This window comes from Heptranchias perlo, chromosome 5, assembly GCF_035084215.1.
Source record: "Heptranchias perlo isolate sHepPer1 chromosome 5, sHepPer1.hap1, whole genome shotgun sequence".
NCBI classification, from domain to species: Eukaryota; Metazoa; Chordata; class Chondrichthyes; order Hexanchiformes; family Hexanchidae; genus Heptranchias; species Heptranchias perlo.
In genome coordinates, this window is record NC_090329.1 from 112,499,422 (window position 1) to 112,512,521 (window position 13,100).

Genomic DNA, 13,100 nt, shown 5'->3' on the forward strand with positions numbered 1-13,100 from the left:
TTTTTCTATTACATCTTTGAGAAAGGAAAGATAATGGAATCCTACCACTGATGTTAAGCTAATTGGTCTATAGTTTCCTGGACTTGTGATTCCTATATTTTAAAAAAGGAGATAGAACATTAGCTGTCTGCCAGCCCTCTGGCACTATTCCCTTTTCTAATGAATTTTTATATATATGTAATGTGCCTCTGCTATTCCTTAACTTTAACTTTAACTTTAACTTTTAATATGCATGGATGCAATCCATCTGGACCAGGGGTTTTATCCTCTCTAAGTTTTAGTTTATCAATTATCACTTTTTCTCTTTTTTCCCCCCCCCCCCCTTTCTATCTTAAATGTCTTTTTATCTTTTCTGATTTCTTATGTAGATTACGTAACTGTGTGATAAAAGCAAGCCTGTTGCCAGTGGACCTAGTGCTACAGAGTGCAGGGTGACGCTTGATCTGGATACCCTATAGGCATTACTATGCAAAGTTTTATGATGAGGGTTTTTGCATAATTATTTTTTGACCTGCTGTGTCTATGACCACAGGCATTGCACTTAATATGCAAACTGTTATATTGGGACCTAATTGGCACAGATTCCATAGTCATAAAACACCAGAAAATTACCCTTGATGTTGGGAATATACCAGGCAGCAACTGTCAAACAGGAACAAACACTATTGAAGTTCAGAGCCTACCAATCAAAAATGGTCATTTAGCCAACAGCTAACAATAACAAGGAGCAGAAGGGAAAACCATGAAATTCACAAGAAAATGCTTAAACATGTCTCTATTAATCCTTTTGTGGTAGGCTTGAATTGTCTCCTAGCAATCTTTTTTTAATCAGAGCCTATTCTGAGCAGCCTAAGGCTTGAGATATGAGGGCAGAAATCACTCCTGAAATAATGGAGAGCTCAACAGCGCTCTCCATTGTTAGTGCTGAAATGGAGGAGCAAGTTCCGGCGTTCGCTCATGCGCAGTGAATCGCAGAAATCTGGAACTTGCCCCGAGTGGTTCGCCAGTGATGTGACAACTTCGAATTAAAGGGAAATTGCGCGCTGCAATCAGAGAAATTGAAAAAGTGCAAGCTCGCATATCTGCCCAGCTGGAAAGTAATTAATTACACCACCAAATAGGTATGCTTAAAAATACTAGGTCTAAACTAAGTTTTAACGGTCTTAATGACTGCCAAAAAATTAACTTTTTAAAATGTGGAGGAGGATAGCCTCAGTCTGCAGGACGATATAGATGGGTTGGTCAGATGGGCGGAACAGTGGCAAATGGAATTTAACCTGGAAAAGTGCGAGGTGATGCACTTTGGAGGGACTAACAAGGCAAGGGAATACACAATGAATGGGAGGACCCTAGGCAAGACAGAGGGTCAGAGGGATCTTGGTGTGCAAGTTCACAGATCCCTGAAGGCGGCGGAACAGGTAGATAAGGTGGTAAAGAAGGCATATGGGATACTTGCCTTTATTAGCCGAGGCATAGAATATAAGAGCAAGGAGGTTATGATGGAGCTGTATAAAACACTGGTTAGGCCACAGCTGGAGTACTGTGTGCAGTTCTGGTCGCCACACTACAGGAAGGATGTGATCGCTTTGGAGAGGGTGCAGAGGCGATTCACCAGGATGTTACCAGGGCTGGAGTGCTTCAGCTATGAAGAGAGACTGGGAAGATTGGGTTTGTTTTCCTTGGAGCAGAGGAGGCTGAGGGGGGACATGATTGAGGTGTACAAAATTATGAGGGGCACAGATAGGATAGATACTAAGGAGCTTTTTCCCTTCGTTGAGGGTTCTATAACAAGGGGACATAGATTCAAGGTAAAAGATGGGAGGTTTAGAGGGGATTTGAGAAAGAACTTTTTCACCCAGAGGGTGGTTGGAGTCTGGAACTCACTGCCTGAAAGGGTTGTGGAGGCGGGAACCATCACAACATTCAAGAAGCATTTGGATGAGCACTTGAAATGCCATAGCATACAAGGCTATGGACCAAATGCTGGAATATGGGATTAGAGTAGACAGGGCTTGATGGCCGGCGCGGACACGATGGGCCGAAGGGCCTCTATCCGTGCTGTATAACTCTGAGTGTTGGTTCACTGCTCTATTTCTACCCCATGGGGTTCTACAAAGCTATTGCCCTGTCAGCTAAATAGAGGGTCAACAAGGTAGCAGATTGTATCTCCCAGAATACAGCAGTATAGTAATTTGCACTACAACTCCCAGAATGCAGCTTAAGGTAGCCTCCCCAAAGTCAAATAAATACTACTGTACTTTGGAACTGGATGGGCAGGAAGCACAGCACACCAGGATTTTATAATTGGCAACATAATTGGCCATTTACAAAACATACCAGGGTTTGATCTTGTAGTGTAAATGTAGCCTATGTGATTGTGTCTAAGATTGAAGTGTTAGACCACACCATGCTGTTTTTCTTCTCCCTTCCCCTCCTGAAGGCAGCAAGTTGTAGTGCTGCCCTTGGTACCTCACCAAAGTGATAATTCTTCTGACAGTTCTTCATGAGGCTGTTTAACAGTGCCAGGCACCACAGATGTACTGTTTTTTTTAACCTTAACTGATGGATACATACAGAAGTCCCTGGATGGTAGTTAATAGACATGACATTACATAGGCTCAAGAGTAGGCTATTCAGCCCCTTGAGATGTTCCACCTTTCAGATCATGGTTGATCTCTACCTCAGATGAAACTGCATTTACCCGCCTTTGATCCATATCCCCAGATACCCTTACCGACCAAAAATCTTATCAAAATCGGTATTGAAAATTTCAATTGACCCAGCATCCAAAGTCTATTGGGAGGGAGGGGAAGAGGTAGGGAGTTCCAGATTTCCACTACCCTTTGTGTGTAAATATGCTTCCTGGTTTCATTTTACTTTAAGATTGTGCCCCTTTGTTCTGGATTTCGGACCCCCCCCCCCCCCCCCCATCAGAGGAAATAATTTCCAAATCTATCCTATTGAATCATTTTATTATTTTAAACGCCTCTATTAGATCACTCCTCAACCTTCTAAACTCAAGATACAAGCCAAGTTTATGCAATCTGTCTTCATAATTTAACCTTTTAAGTCCTGGTATAATTCTGGTCAGTCTGCACTGTATCCCCTCCAAGGCCAATATATCCTTTGAGGTGTGGTGCCCAAAACTGAAAGTAGTACTCCAGATGGAGTCTGACCAAATCTGTACAACTGAAGCATCACTTCCTTCCCTTTGTATTCCAGTTCCCTTGAAATAAAGGCCATCGTCCTATTAGCATTTTTGATTACCTTTTGTACCTATCCACCAGCTTTTAGTGATTTGTGTACACGGACACCCAAATCTCTCTGCTCCTCCACAGTCCCTAGTTTCTCACCATTAAGAAAATATTGGGATTTGTCTTTCTTGGATCCAAAGTGGATGACCTCAGACTTTCCCCCATTGACCTCCATTTGCCATTGTTTTGCCCACTCATTTAATCTGTATGTTCCTTTGTAACTTCCTGCCCCCATCTGCACAACTTACCATGCCTCCTAACTTAGTGTCAACTGCAAACTTGGGTACATAACACTCATTTCCTTCATCCAAGTCATTGATGTATGTGGTGAAAAGCTGAGGCCCCAGTATAGATCCATGGGGAACTCCACTTGTCACATCCTGCCAATCAGAGTGTGTTCCCTTTTTAACCTACTCTCTGTCTTCTACCTTCTAACCCATGTTACAACAGCTATTTCCAATTTTGTGCACATTCATTTTTCGCCCCTTCCCCAATCCGAGATATTGAGGCTAATTGTTACACTTGAACCAATGTCCTGGCTGAAAGCAGGTAACTTGGCACAGATGAGCCAGTGAATGTGTGATCTTCCTCCTCTATATGGCTCAATACCATCCAGTGCCATATTTTTATCCACTGAGCTATCAATTTTTATTTAGACTAAAATTAAAAATGCAGTAAATATCTTTTTACATGATTTTATTTTTGTTATGATACAAACCATTATGTTGAAGGCTAACGATTCATATTTTTTGCACAGGGTTTGTCAGATTTTTAGAAGGATATTATATTGTATTAATAACTAAAAGAAGAAAAGTTGCAGATATTGGTGGCCATTCAATTTATAAGATAGAAGACACCAACATTGTCTACATTCCAAATGACTCTGTTCGAATTGCCCATCCGGATGAAGCCAGGTAAGTGAGCACCAAACAATTTAGGACAAGTACAAGTTTTTGATCTATAATACAAAAGATGTGAAACCATTCTGCAGTTAACCTAAAAATTAATCACTGACTCACATTAACTTAAAACCCTATATCCTATCCATCAGCAAGACTACTATTTTTACCCACCTTAGCCCTTATCTCATTCCAATCACTGTTTCGAAACTCTCATGTCTGTCTTTTACACCTCTAGGCTTAATTCCTTAAACACTCTCCTTATTGGTTCTCTATGCTCTCCCTACATAATCTCCACTGTTTACATCCTGTTCCACACCGTCAGGCTCCACTTTCGTTTCTGTTCTTGCCAACCTCCATTTGGCTCTCAGCATCCCCAATGCATTGAATTCAAAATCCTCATCCTTTTTTTACAAAATCCTTCCAATGTCTTTTTCTCCCACTCTTATTTTTGGAATCTTCTTCAGCCCTGCTTGAAAGCATGTGTCCTCTACTTTTCTTGACAGCCAATTCCTTATCCACCTCCCAACTTCACCCTGGGATATCTACTACCTTCAGTTTGTATTGCAGTCTTTTAATGTGAAACTTTGTATCAAAAGCTTTCTGGAGTAAGTAGCGTAGCATAGACGAAGGAGGTACAGTTATACTATGTCATGCAGCTTTCTAATGTTTACTTGTAATGTCACTTCCTGGGGGGGGGAAATGTCGAGATTTGTCACACAGGTTCTGCCCCCTTCTGAAATGCTGTAAGTTGCCACTTACCATGTCTTTTTTCCAATAGATTCTCGTTTGTTCCATGGAAGTTTACAGCACAGGAGGTCGTTTGATCCATTGTGGCTGGCCAGCACTGTCCTAGATAATTGAAAACAGATCCCACTGCCTAGCTTTCTCCCCATATATTGCTGTATTGTCCCCAGCTCCAAATATTATTCCTAATGATCCATTCTACTACTTTGCTAGCTACTGACATAAGACAAATGAGTTTGTAATGAGTCTTTTAGTTTATTTTATTGCCTTTCTTGAAAGTAGGTACCATGTAAGCTTGTTCTCAATTCAGTGGGATCGCCACGTTATTCATTAACTTTCCCCATAATGACTGAAAGCACTAAGTAGATTTGATTCCTAGTCATGCATAGCATCCTCAATATATAGTATCTGGACATTTATTGGAGTTGAGCCTTCTAAAATGTCTGGGACCGAAATGCAAGTGATAGCAAATCACTTTAGCTGATCTGTTAGGAATATTCTGTCAAGGTGAAAATGAAATTACAGCTTCCTTTTCATTAATGTCCCTAAATGTTCAACTATAAGACTGGTAAAGTTAAATATTTTAATTTTTCTAGGTATGTGAGAATTTTCCAGAGTGTGGATCTTTCCAGCAATTTTTATTTCAGGTAATCCATTGCTTATATTTGTGATTTCTATGATTAAATTAATATTGCAAATTGTTTTCATTCCAGCATCCTTCATATTCCAAAGGAATTAGATCAGGTTATTAATGGAGAATCAGAAGGAAAATCTCTTTTTACATTTTTTTGACATTGGGAAATTGTTAATGAGATGCCCATCGCTCCTTCCTCTATATAAATGTGTCTACCCTGGGCCAGTACACAAATTGTTCTCCTGTTGGCAATTTTTTATTCTCCATGCCGTTGCCTATGGTCAAAGTTGTGTGTTCGCATTACCCAACTTGTGAATTTTTTTTAATAGTATTTTGCCTTGTAAATGCTACTGCTGCTTCTGTTGTGGGGAAAATAAGTCATTTGATAGTTGAGTTCTGATGCTACATTGCATCAGATGTGGTAGAAGGTGCATTATGATCAGTGACTATGATAATTGCCTATAGAGAATGAAATGAAATGTGCTGGATATGCCTGAACCTTCCAGCTTCTAATGCTGGAATTGACTCCAGTGACTGGAGAAGATGTAGAGTGATAGAATGTGCTACGGGATTCAGATAACTTAGCTGGTAGCTTTTTGACACGAAACTAGTCCCACAAGAGTGGAAAAACTGGTACCTGAAAGATTTGATCCTCCAGGAATGCTGGAATCCATTATTAAGGAAACTGTAACAGGGCACTTAGAAAATCATATGATTAGGCGGAGTCAACATGGTTTTATGAAAGGGAAATTGTGTTTGACAAATTTATCAGAGTTTTTTGAGGATGTAACTAGCAGGGTTCATAAAGGGGAACCAGTGGATGTAGTTTATTTGGATTTTCAAAAGGTATTCGATAAGGTGCCACATAAAAGGGTGTTACGCAAGATGAGGGCTCATGGGTTTGGGGGTAACATATTTAGCATGGATAGAGGATTGGTTAATGGAGAGAAAACAGAGAAGGGATAAACGGGTCATTTTCAGGCTGGCTGGCTGTAACTAGTGAGGTGCCGCAAGGATCGGTGCTTGGGCCTTAGCTATTTACACTCCACGTTAATGACTTGGATGAAGAGACTGAGTGTAATGTATCCAATGTATTTGCTGACGATACAAAGCTAAGTGGGGAAAGTAAGCTGTGAGGAGCACGCAAAGAGTCTGCAAAGGGATATAGACAGGTTAAGTGAGTGGGTAAGAAGGTGGCAAATGGAGTATAATGTGAGGTTACTCGCTTTTTGGAAGGAAGAATATAAAAACAGAATAATTTTTAACTGGTGAAGAACTATTAAATGTTGGTGTTCAGAGAGACTTGGGTGTCCTTGTACAAGAAACACAATGTTAGCCTGCAGATGCAGCAAGCAATTAGGAAAGCAAATAGAATGTTGGCCTTGCATGGGGGTTGGAGTACAAAAGTAAGGAAGTCTTACTACAATTGTACAGGGCTTTGGTGAGACGTCACCTGGAGTATTGTGTAGAGTTTTGGTCTCCTTATCTAAGGAAGGATATACTTGCCTTAGAGGCAGTGCAGCGAAGGTTCGCTGGATTAATTCCTGGAATGAGGGTTGTCCGATGAGGTGAAGTTGAGTAGAATGGACGTATACTTTCTGGAGTTTAGAAGAATGAGAGGTAATCTAATTGAAATATAAGATTCTGAAGGGGCTTGACAAGGTAGATGCTGAGCGGTTATTTCCCATGGCTGGAGAGTCTAGAACTAGGGTACATAGTTGCAGGATAATGCTGAGATGAGGAGGAATTTCTTCACTTGGAAGATTGTGAATCTTTGGAATTCTATACCCCAGAGGGCTGTGGATGCTGAGTCGTTGAATATATTCAAGGCTGAGATGGACCGATTTCTGGACTCTAGATGAATCAAGGGTATTGGGGTTCGGGCAGGAAAGTGGAGTTGAGGTTGAAGATCAGCCATGATCTTATTGAATGGCAGAACAGGCTCGAGGGGCCATCTGGCCTACTCCTGCTCCTATTTCTTATGTTCATATGAATACTTCTCCTCTCAAATCAATGATCTTGGTACTGGACAAATGTGCAGGACCTCTAGTGCAACACTAGATCAACTTCCATACTGGCTGGCCCTGAACGTTGTTACTTACTCAGCTTTTGGTGCATCATCTTTATTGCCATTGTTGTCTTGCAGGGTGGTTGTGATGTCCTTTAGCCCTACTTCTTTCCAAATGTTCATTGATGAGTAACTGGATAGAAATAGTGTTGGTGCTAAACCCAAATTGTTAGTGTTTCTCTTCCCTTTTTTAGCTTCTTTAAGTCCTAACAATGAATAGTGCCAGGATAAGCTTTAACCCCCCTTTATTCTCCTCCTCTTTTCTTGCCCCTCACTTCATTAATTGGTCCAAGAATCACAGAGCAGTTCCTCATCATCCACGTTAGAAATGAATTGGATCCAAGAAGTACTGAACATCTTTTAGATCTTATTGCTAACTATCCCCTAAATAATTACTTTCTCCCTTAAATAAATTTCCTTTTTGAGGAAACCCTTCAATGGCTTAAGATATCATTTAACAATATAATTTGTTCCATCTGTGGCTGAAATAGTTTATTATGGGAATAGGAACCATTTCTAGGAGGAGACTGAGGAAGTTATAGACACTTGCATAGACTGGGTCTCCCTTTCCCTTGACTGGTTCATCCACATGGGCATTTAATGGTTGTAAGGCCAGAGTAGCCTCGAGCACAAATGCATCAGCCCTGGAGAGTTCTGCCCTGGTGGTTTCACTGGGTCAATCTACTTTAACTGATTTGGAATTCATATTTTGTTAGCCTAGATCAGCAATTGTTATGATCATCAGATTGAACTGACTGCCTTGTCTATCCAACCACATCCACAGACCTCATTCTAAATTCCTACCATAGATACGTGAGAATTTAATTAGATGTTATCTTTCTCTCTATCCCCTATATATGAGTGTAATGTAGGTTTTGATCATGTGGATGCCAAAAGAATTTTGATCTAAATCCTGAGCAGGACTAAGTCTATTCACAAGACCAAACAGCTCTTTTAGATCTACCATTTCCAGGCAGAGGTTAGTAAAACAACTTGTCAAATGTGGTCTGCATTATGTCGGCCATTTCACCAGTTCTACTTCGACACCTTGGACTAATTCTGTGAAGGTCGCCTTTTAGATGACAATTTTCAGGGCTACTATTTTACTCAATTTTTAATAGTTTTTAAAATATAACACCCATCTCCTTCATTCTTCAAATGGAAACATATACTAAATACCACATAAATAATTCCAAACTGCTGATCACCATTGGCCGCCAAATCAAAAATCAGAGTTTTTACGCAGCAGGTTTTATGTTGGATAAAGGCAGAGTCACATGGCCACTGTTCCAGTATTAAAAACTGCTTGAAGAAACTGCCTGTATTCTCTCCATTGGCAATAAGGATTATTTCTGTGGTATGTAGGATATATTTACATTTGAAGAATGAAGGAGATGGGTGTTAATTTTTAAGAACTGCATCTATTTTTATCAAATGTGGCTTAGATGCACTTTTCGTCTATGATTTTTTTAAAAAATTTATTCATGGGATGTGGGCGTCGCTGGCAAGGCCAGCATTTATTGCCCATCCCTAATTGCCCTTGAGAAGGTGGTGGTGAGCCGCCGCCTTGAACCGCTGCAGTCCATGTGGTGAAGGTTCTCCCACAGTGCTGTTAGGAAGGGAGTTCCAGGATTTTGACCCCGCGACGATATATTTCCAAGTCGGAATGGTGTGTGACTTGGAGGGGAACTTGCAGGTGGTATTCTTCCCATGTGCCTGCTGCCCTTGTCCTTCTTGTTTGGGAGGTGCTGTCAAAGAAGCCTTGGCGAGTTGCTGCAGTGCATCCTGTGGATAGTACACACTGCAGCCACTGTGCGCCGGTGGTGAAGGGAGTGACTGTTTGTTTGTTTGGGGAGTTGATGGGGAGCCAATCAAGCAGGCTGCTTTGTCCTGGGTGGTGTCGAGCTTCTTGAGTGTTGTTGGAGTTGCACTCATCCAGGCAAGTGGAGAGTATTCCATCACACTCCTGACTTGTGCCTTGTAGATGGTGGATAGGTTTTGGGGTGTCGGGAGGTGAGTCACTCGCCGCAGAATACCCAGCCTCAGACCTGCACTTGTAGCCACAGTATTTATGTGGCTGGTCCAGTTAAGTTTCTGGTCAATGGTGACCCCCAGGATGTTGATTGTGGGGGATTCGGCAATGGTAATGAAATTGAATGTCAAGGGGAGGTGGTTAGACTCTCTTGTTGGAGATGTTCATTGTCTGGCGCAAATGTTACTTGCCACTTATCAGCCCAAGCCTGGATGTTGTCCAGGTCTTGCTGCATGCGGGCATGGACTGCTTCATTATCTGAGGGGTTGCGAATGGAATGGAACACTGCGCAATGATCAGCGAACATCCCCATTTCTGACCTTATGATGGAGGGAAGGTCATTGATGAAGCAGCTGAAGATGGTTGGGCCTAGGACACTGCCCTGAGGAACTCCTGCAGCAATGTTCTGGGGCTGAGATGATTGGCCTCCAACAACCACAACCATCTTCCTTTGTGCTAAGTATGACTCCAGCCACTGGAGAGTTTTCCTCCTGATTCCCATTGACTTCAATTTTACTCGGGCTCCTTGGTGCCACACTCTGTTAAATGCTGCCTTGATGTCAAGGGTAGTCACTCTCACCTCACCTCTGGAATTCAGCTCTTTTGTCCATGTTTGGATCAAGGCTGTAATGAGGTCTGAAGCTGAGTGGACCTGGCGGAACCCAAACTGAGCATCGGTGAGTAGGTTATTGGTGAGTAAGTGCCGCTTGATAGCACTGTCGACGACACCTTCCATCACTTTGCTGATGATTGAGAGTAGACTGATGGGGCGGTAATTGGCTGGATTGAATTTGTCCTACTTTTTGTGGACAAGACATACCTGGGCAATTTTCCACATTGTTGGGTAGATGCCAGTGTTGTAGCTGTACTGGAACAGTTTGGCTAGAGGCGCGGCTAGTTCTGGAGCACAAGTCTTCAGCACTACAGCCGGGATGTTGTTGGGGCCCATAGCCTTTGCTGTATCCAGTGCACTCAGTCGTTTCTTGATATCACGTGGAGTGAATCGAATTGGCTGAAAACTGGCTTCTGTGACGGTGGGGATATCGGGAGGAGGCCGAGATGGATCATCCACTCGGCAGTTCTGGCTGAAGATGGTTGCAAACGTTTCAGCCTTGTCTTTTGCACTCACGTGCTGGACTCTGCCATCATTGAGGATGGGGATGTTTGCAGAGCCTCCTCCACCCATTAGTTGTTTAATTGTCCACCACCATTCACGAGTGGATGTGGCAGGACTGCAGAGCTTTGATCTGATTCGTTGGCTGTGTAATCGCTTAGCTCTGTCCGTAGCATGTTGCTTCCGCTGTTTAGCATGCATGTAATCCTGAGTTGTAGCTTGACCAGGTTGGCACCTCATTATTTTAAGGTACGCCTGGTGCTGCTCCTGGCATGCTCTTCTACACTCCTCATTGAACCAGGGTTGATCCCCTGGCTTGTTGGTAATGGTAGAGTGAGGAATATGCCGGGCCATGAGGTTACATATTGTGCTGTAATACAATTCTGCTGCTGCTGATGGCCCACAGCGCCTCATGGATGCCCAATTTTGAGCTGCTAGATCTGTTCTGAATCTATCCCATTTAGCACAGTGATAGTGCCACACAACACGTTGGATGATGTCCTCCGTGCGAAGACGGGACTTCATTTCCACGAGGACAGTGCAGTGGTCACTCCTACCAATACTGTCATGGACAGATGCATCTGCAACAGGTAGATTGGTGAGGACAAGGTCAAGTAGGTTTTTCCCTCGTGTTGGTTCGCTCACCACCTGCCGCAGGCCCAGTCTGGCAGCTATGTCCTTCACGACTCGGCCAGCTCAGTCAGAGTGGTGCTACCGAGCCACTCTTGGTGATGGACATTGAAGTCCCCTACCCAGAGTACATTCTGTGCCCTTGCTACCCTCAGTGCTTCCTTCAAGTGGTGCTCAACATGGAGGAGGAGGAGGACTGATTCATAGGCTGAGGGAGGACGGTAGGTGGTATTCAGCAGGAGGTTTCCTTGCCCATGTTTAACGTGATGCCATGAGATTTCATGGGGTCCAGAGTCAATGTTGAGGACTCCCAGGCCCACTCCCCCCTGACTGTATATCACTGTACCGCTTCCTCTGGTTGGTCTGTCCTGCCGGTGGGACAGGACATACCCAGGGATGGTGATGGAAGAGTCTGGGACGTTGGCTGAAAGGTATGATTCTGTGAGTATGGCTATGTAAGGCTGTTGCTTGACTAGTCTGTGGGACAGCTCTCCCAATTTTGGCACAAGTCCCCAGATGTTAGTGAGGAGGACTTTGCAGGGTCGACTTTGTCGTGTCCGGTGCCTGATGGTCCGTCTGGTTTTCTTTTTTGTGACATTTTTTTTAAGCGAGATTTTACAACTGAGTGGCTTGCTGGTCCATTTCAGAGGGCAATTAAGAATCAACCACGTTGCTGTGGGTCTGGAGTCACATATAGGCCAGACCAGGTAAGGACAGCAGGTTTCCTTCCCTAAAGGGCATTAGTGAACCAGATGGGTTTTTACAACAGTCCAGTAGTTTCATGGCCATCATTACTGATACTAGTATTTTAATTCTAGATTTTATTTAATTAATTGAATTTAATTAACTGAATTTAAATTCCCCAGCTGCCGTGGCGGGATTTGAACTCATGACTCAGGATTATTAGTCCAGTAACATAACCACTATACTGCCGTGCCCATATTGATGCCAATATTGCTTTTTTATTTCTTTTTAGCTACAGCTATGATCTGACTCATTCCCTTCAGTTCAATCTGACCGTGTTGAAAATGCCCAGTGAGGGGTTAAAAAGTGAAACCATTGGACATGGTCGGCAGGAGAGCTTCGACATCTTTGAGGATGAGGGTGTCTCTGCACAGGATGGAAGTGGTGAGCATTAAACATTGTGATAGATGCAGGTAGTTTGTTGTTGGATAATAAAGATATGCATGTTTGCCTGTCCCTTTTCTCCTGAGATTACTGTGCAATTATCCTTTTCCTTATTGCAGAATTCACTAGTTCAGTAGGTTAATAAGAACATAAATTAGACTAATTACACTTCAAGATTTAATTGCATGTTCACATTCAAAATAGCTGAAAGATGTTCACTGTGATGCACAGAGCCCCCACCAGATCTATCTACATCAAGTGGAATAATTTTTAATTAAAACTATTTAGTGAAGAATGACAATTTTTTTTTTAAATAGCTGCTGAATTTAAAATGTTTGTTTTAAAATTTCTGTTGCAGAAGTGATGACATTAAAATCTGGTGCTTTGTAATTATTGACACAATGAGCTCCTTGTTTGGGTCAGGACTTCCTGGGGGAATGCTGAGTAAAAGCTAGATGTTTTTGAGGGAAGAGTACTGTTGCCTCACTCTGCTGTTGCAGCTCCAAATAGGCCTTACAGAGCAGTGTGGGCACAGAGCTGGGAACAGATCACTTGCCTGCTATGTTGGAGACTAGTGCATCCAGAAAGATGCTA

General features: G+C 42.6%; 1 protein-coding gene across 3 annotated transcripts in view; it reads left to right on the forward strand.

The window, feature by feature from the left end:
* Positions 1-13,100, forward strand: part of fig4a (FIG4 phosphoinositide 5-phosphatase a) — a 96,490-nt gene that overhangs the window by 11,051 nt on the left and 72,339 nt on the right. For all 3 annotated transcript variants that reach the window (XM_067985021.1, XM_067985022.1, XM_067985024.1), the window contains exons 5-7: positions 4,012-4,168; positions 5,497-5,547; positions 12,355-12,506. In XM_067985021.1, coding sequence (XP_067841122.1) covers positions 4,012-4,168; positions 5,497-5,547; positions 12,355-12,506 — 360 coding nt within the window. The remainder of the gene's footprint in view (positions 1-4,011; positions 4,169-5,496; positions 5,548-12,354; positions 12,507-13,100) is intronic.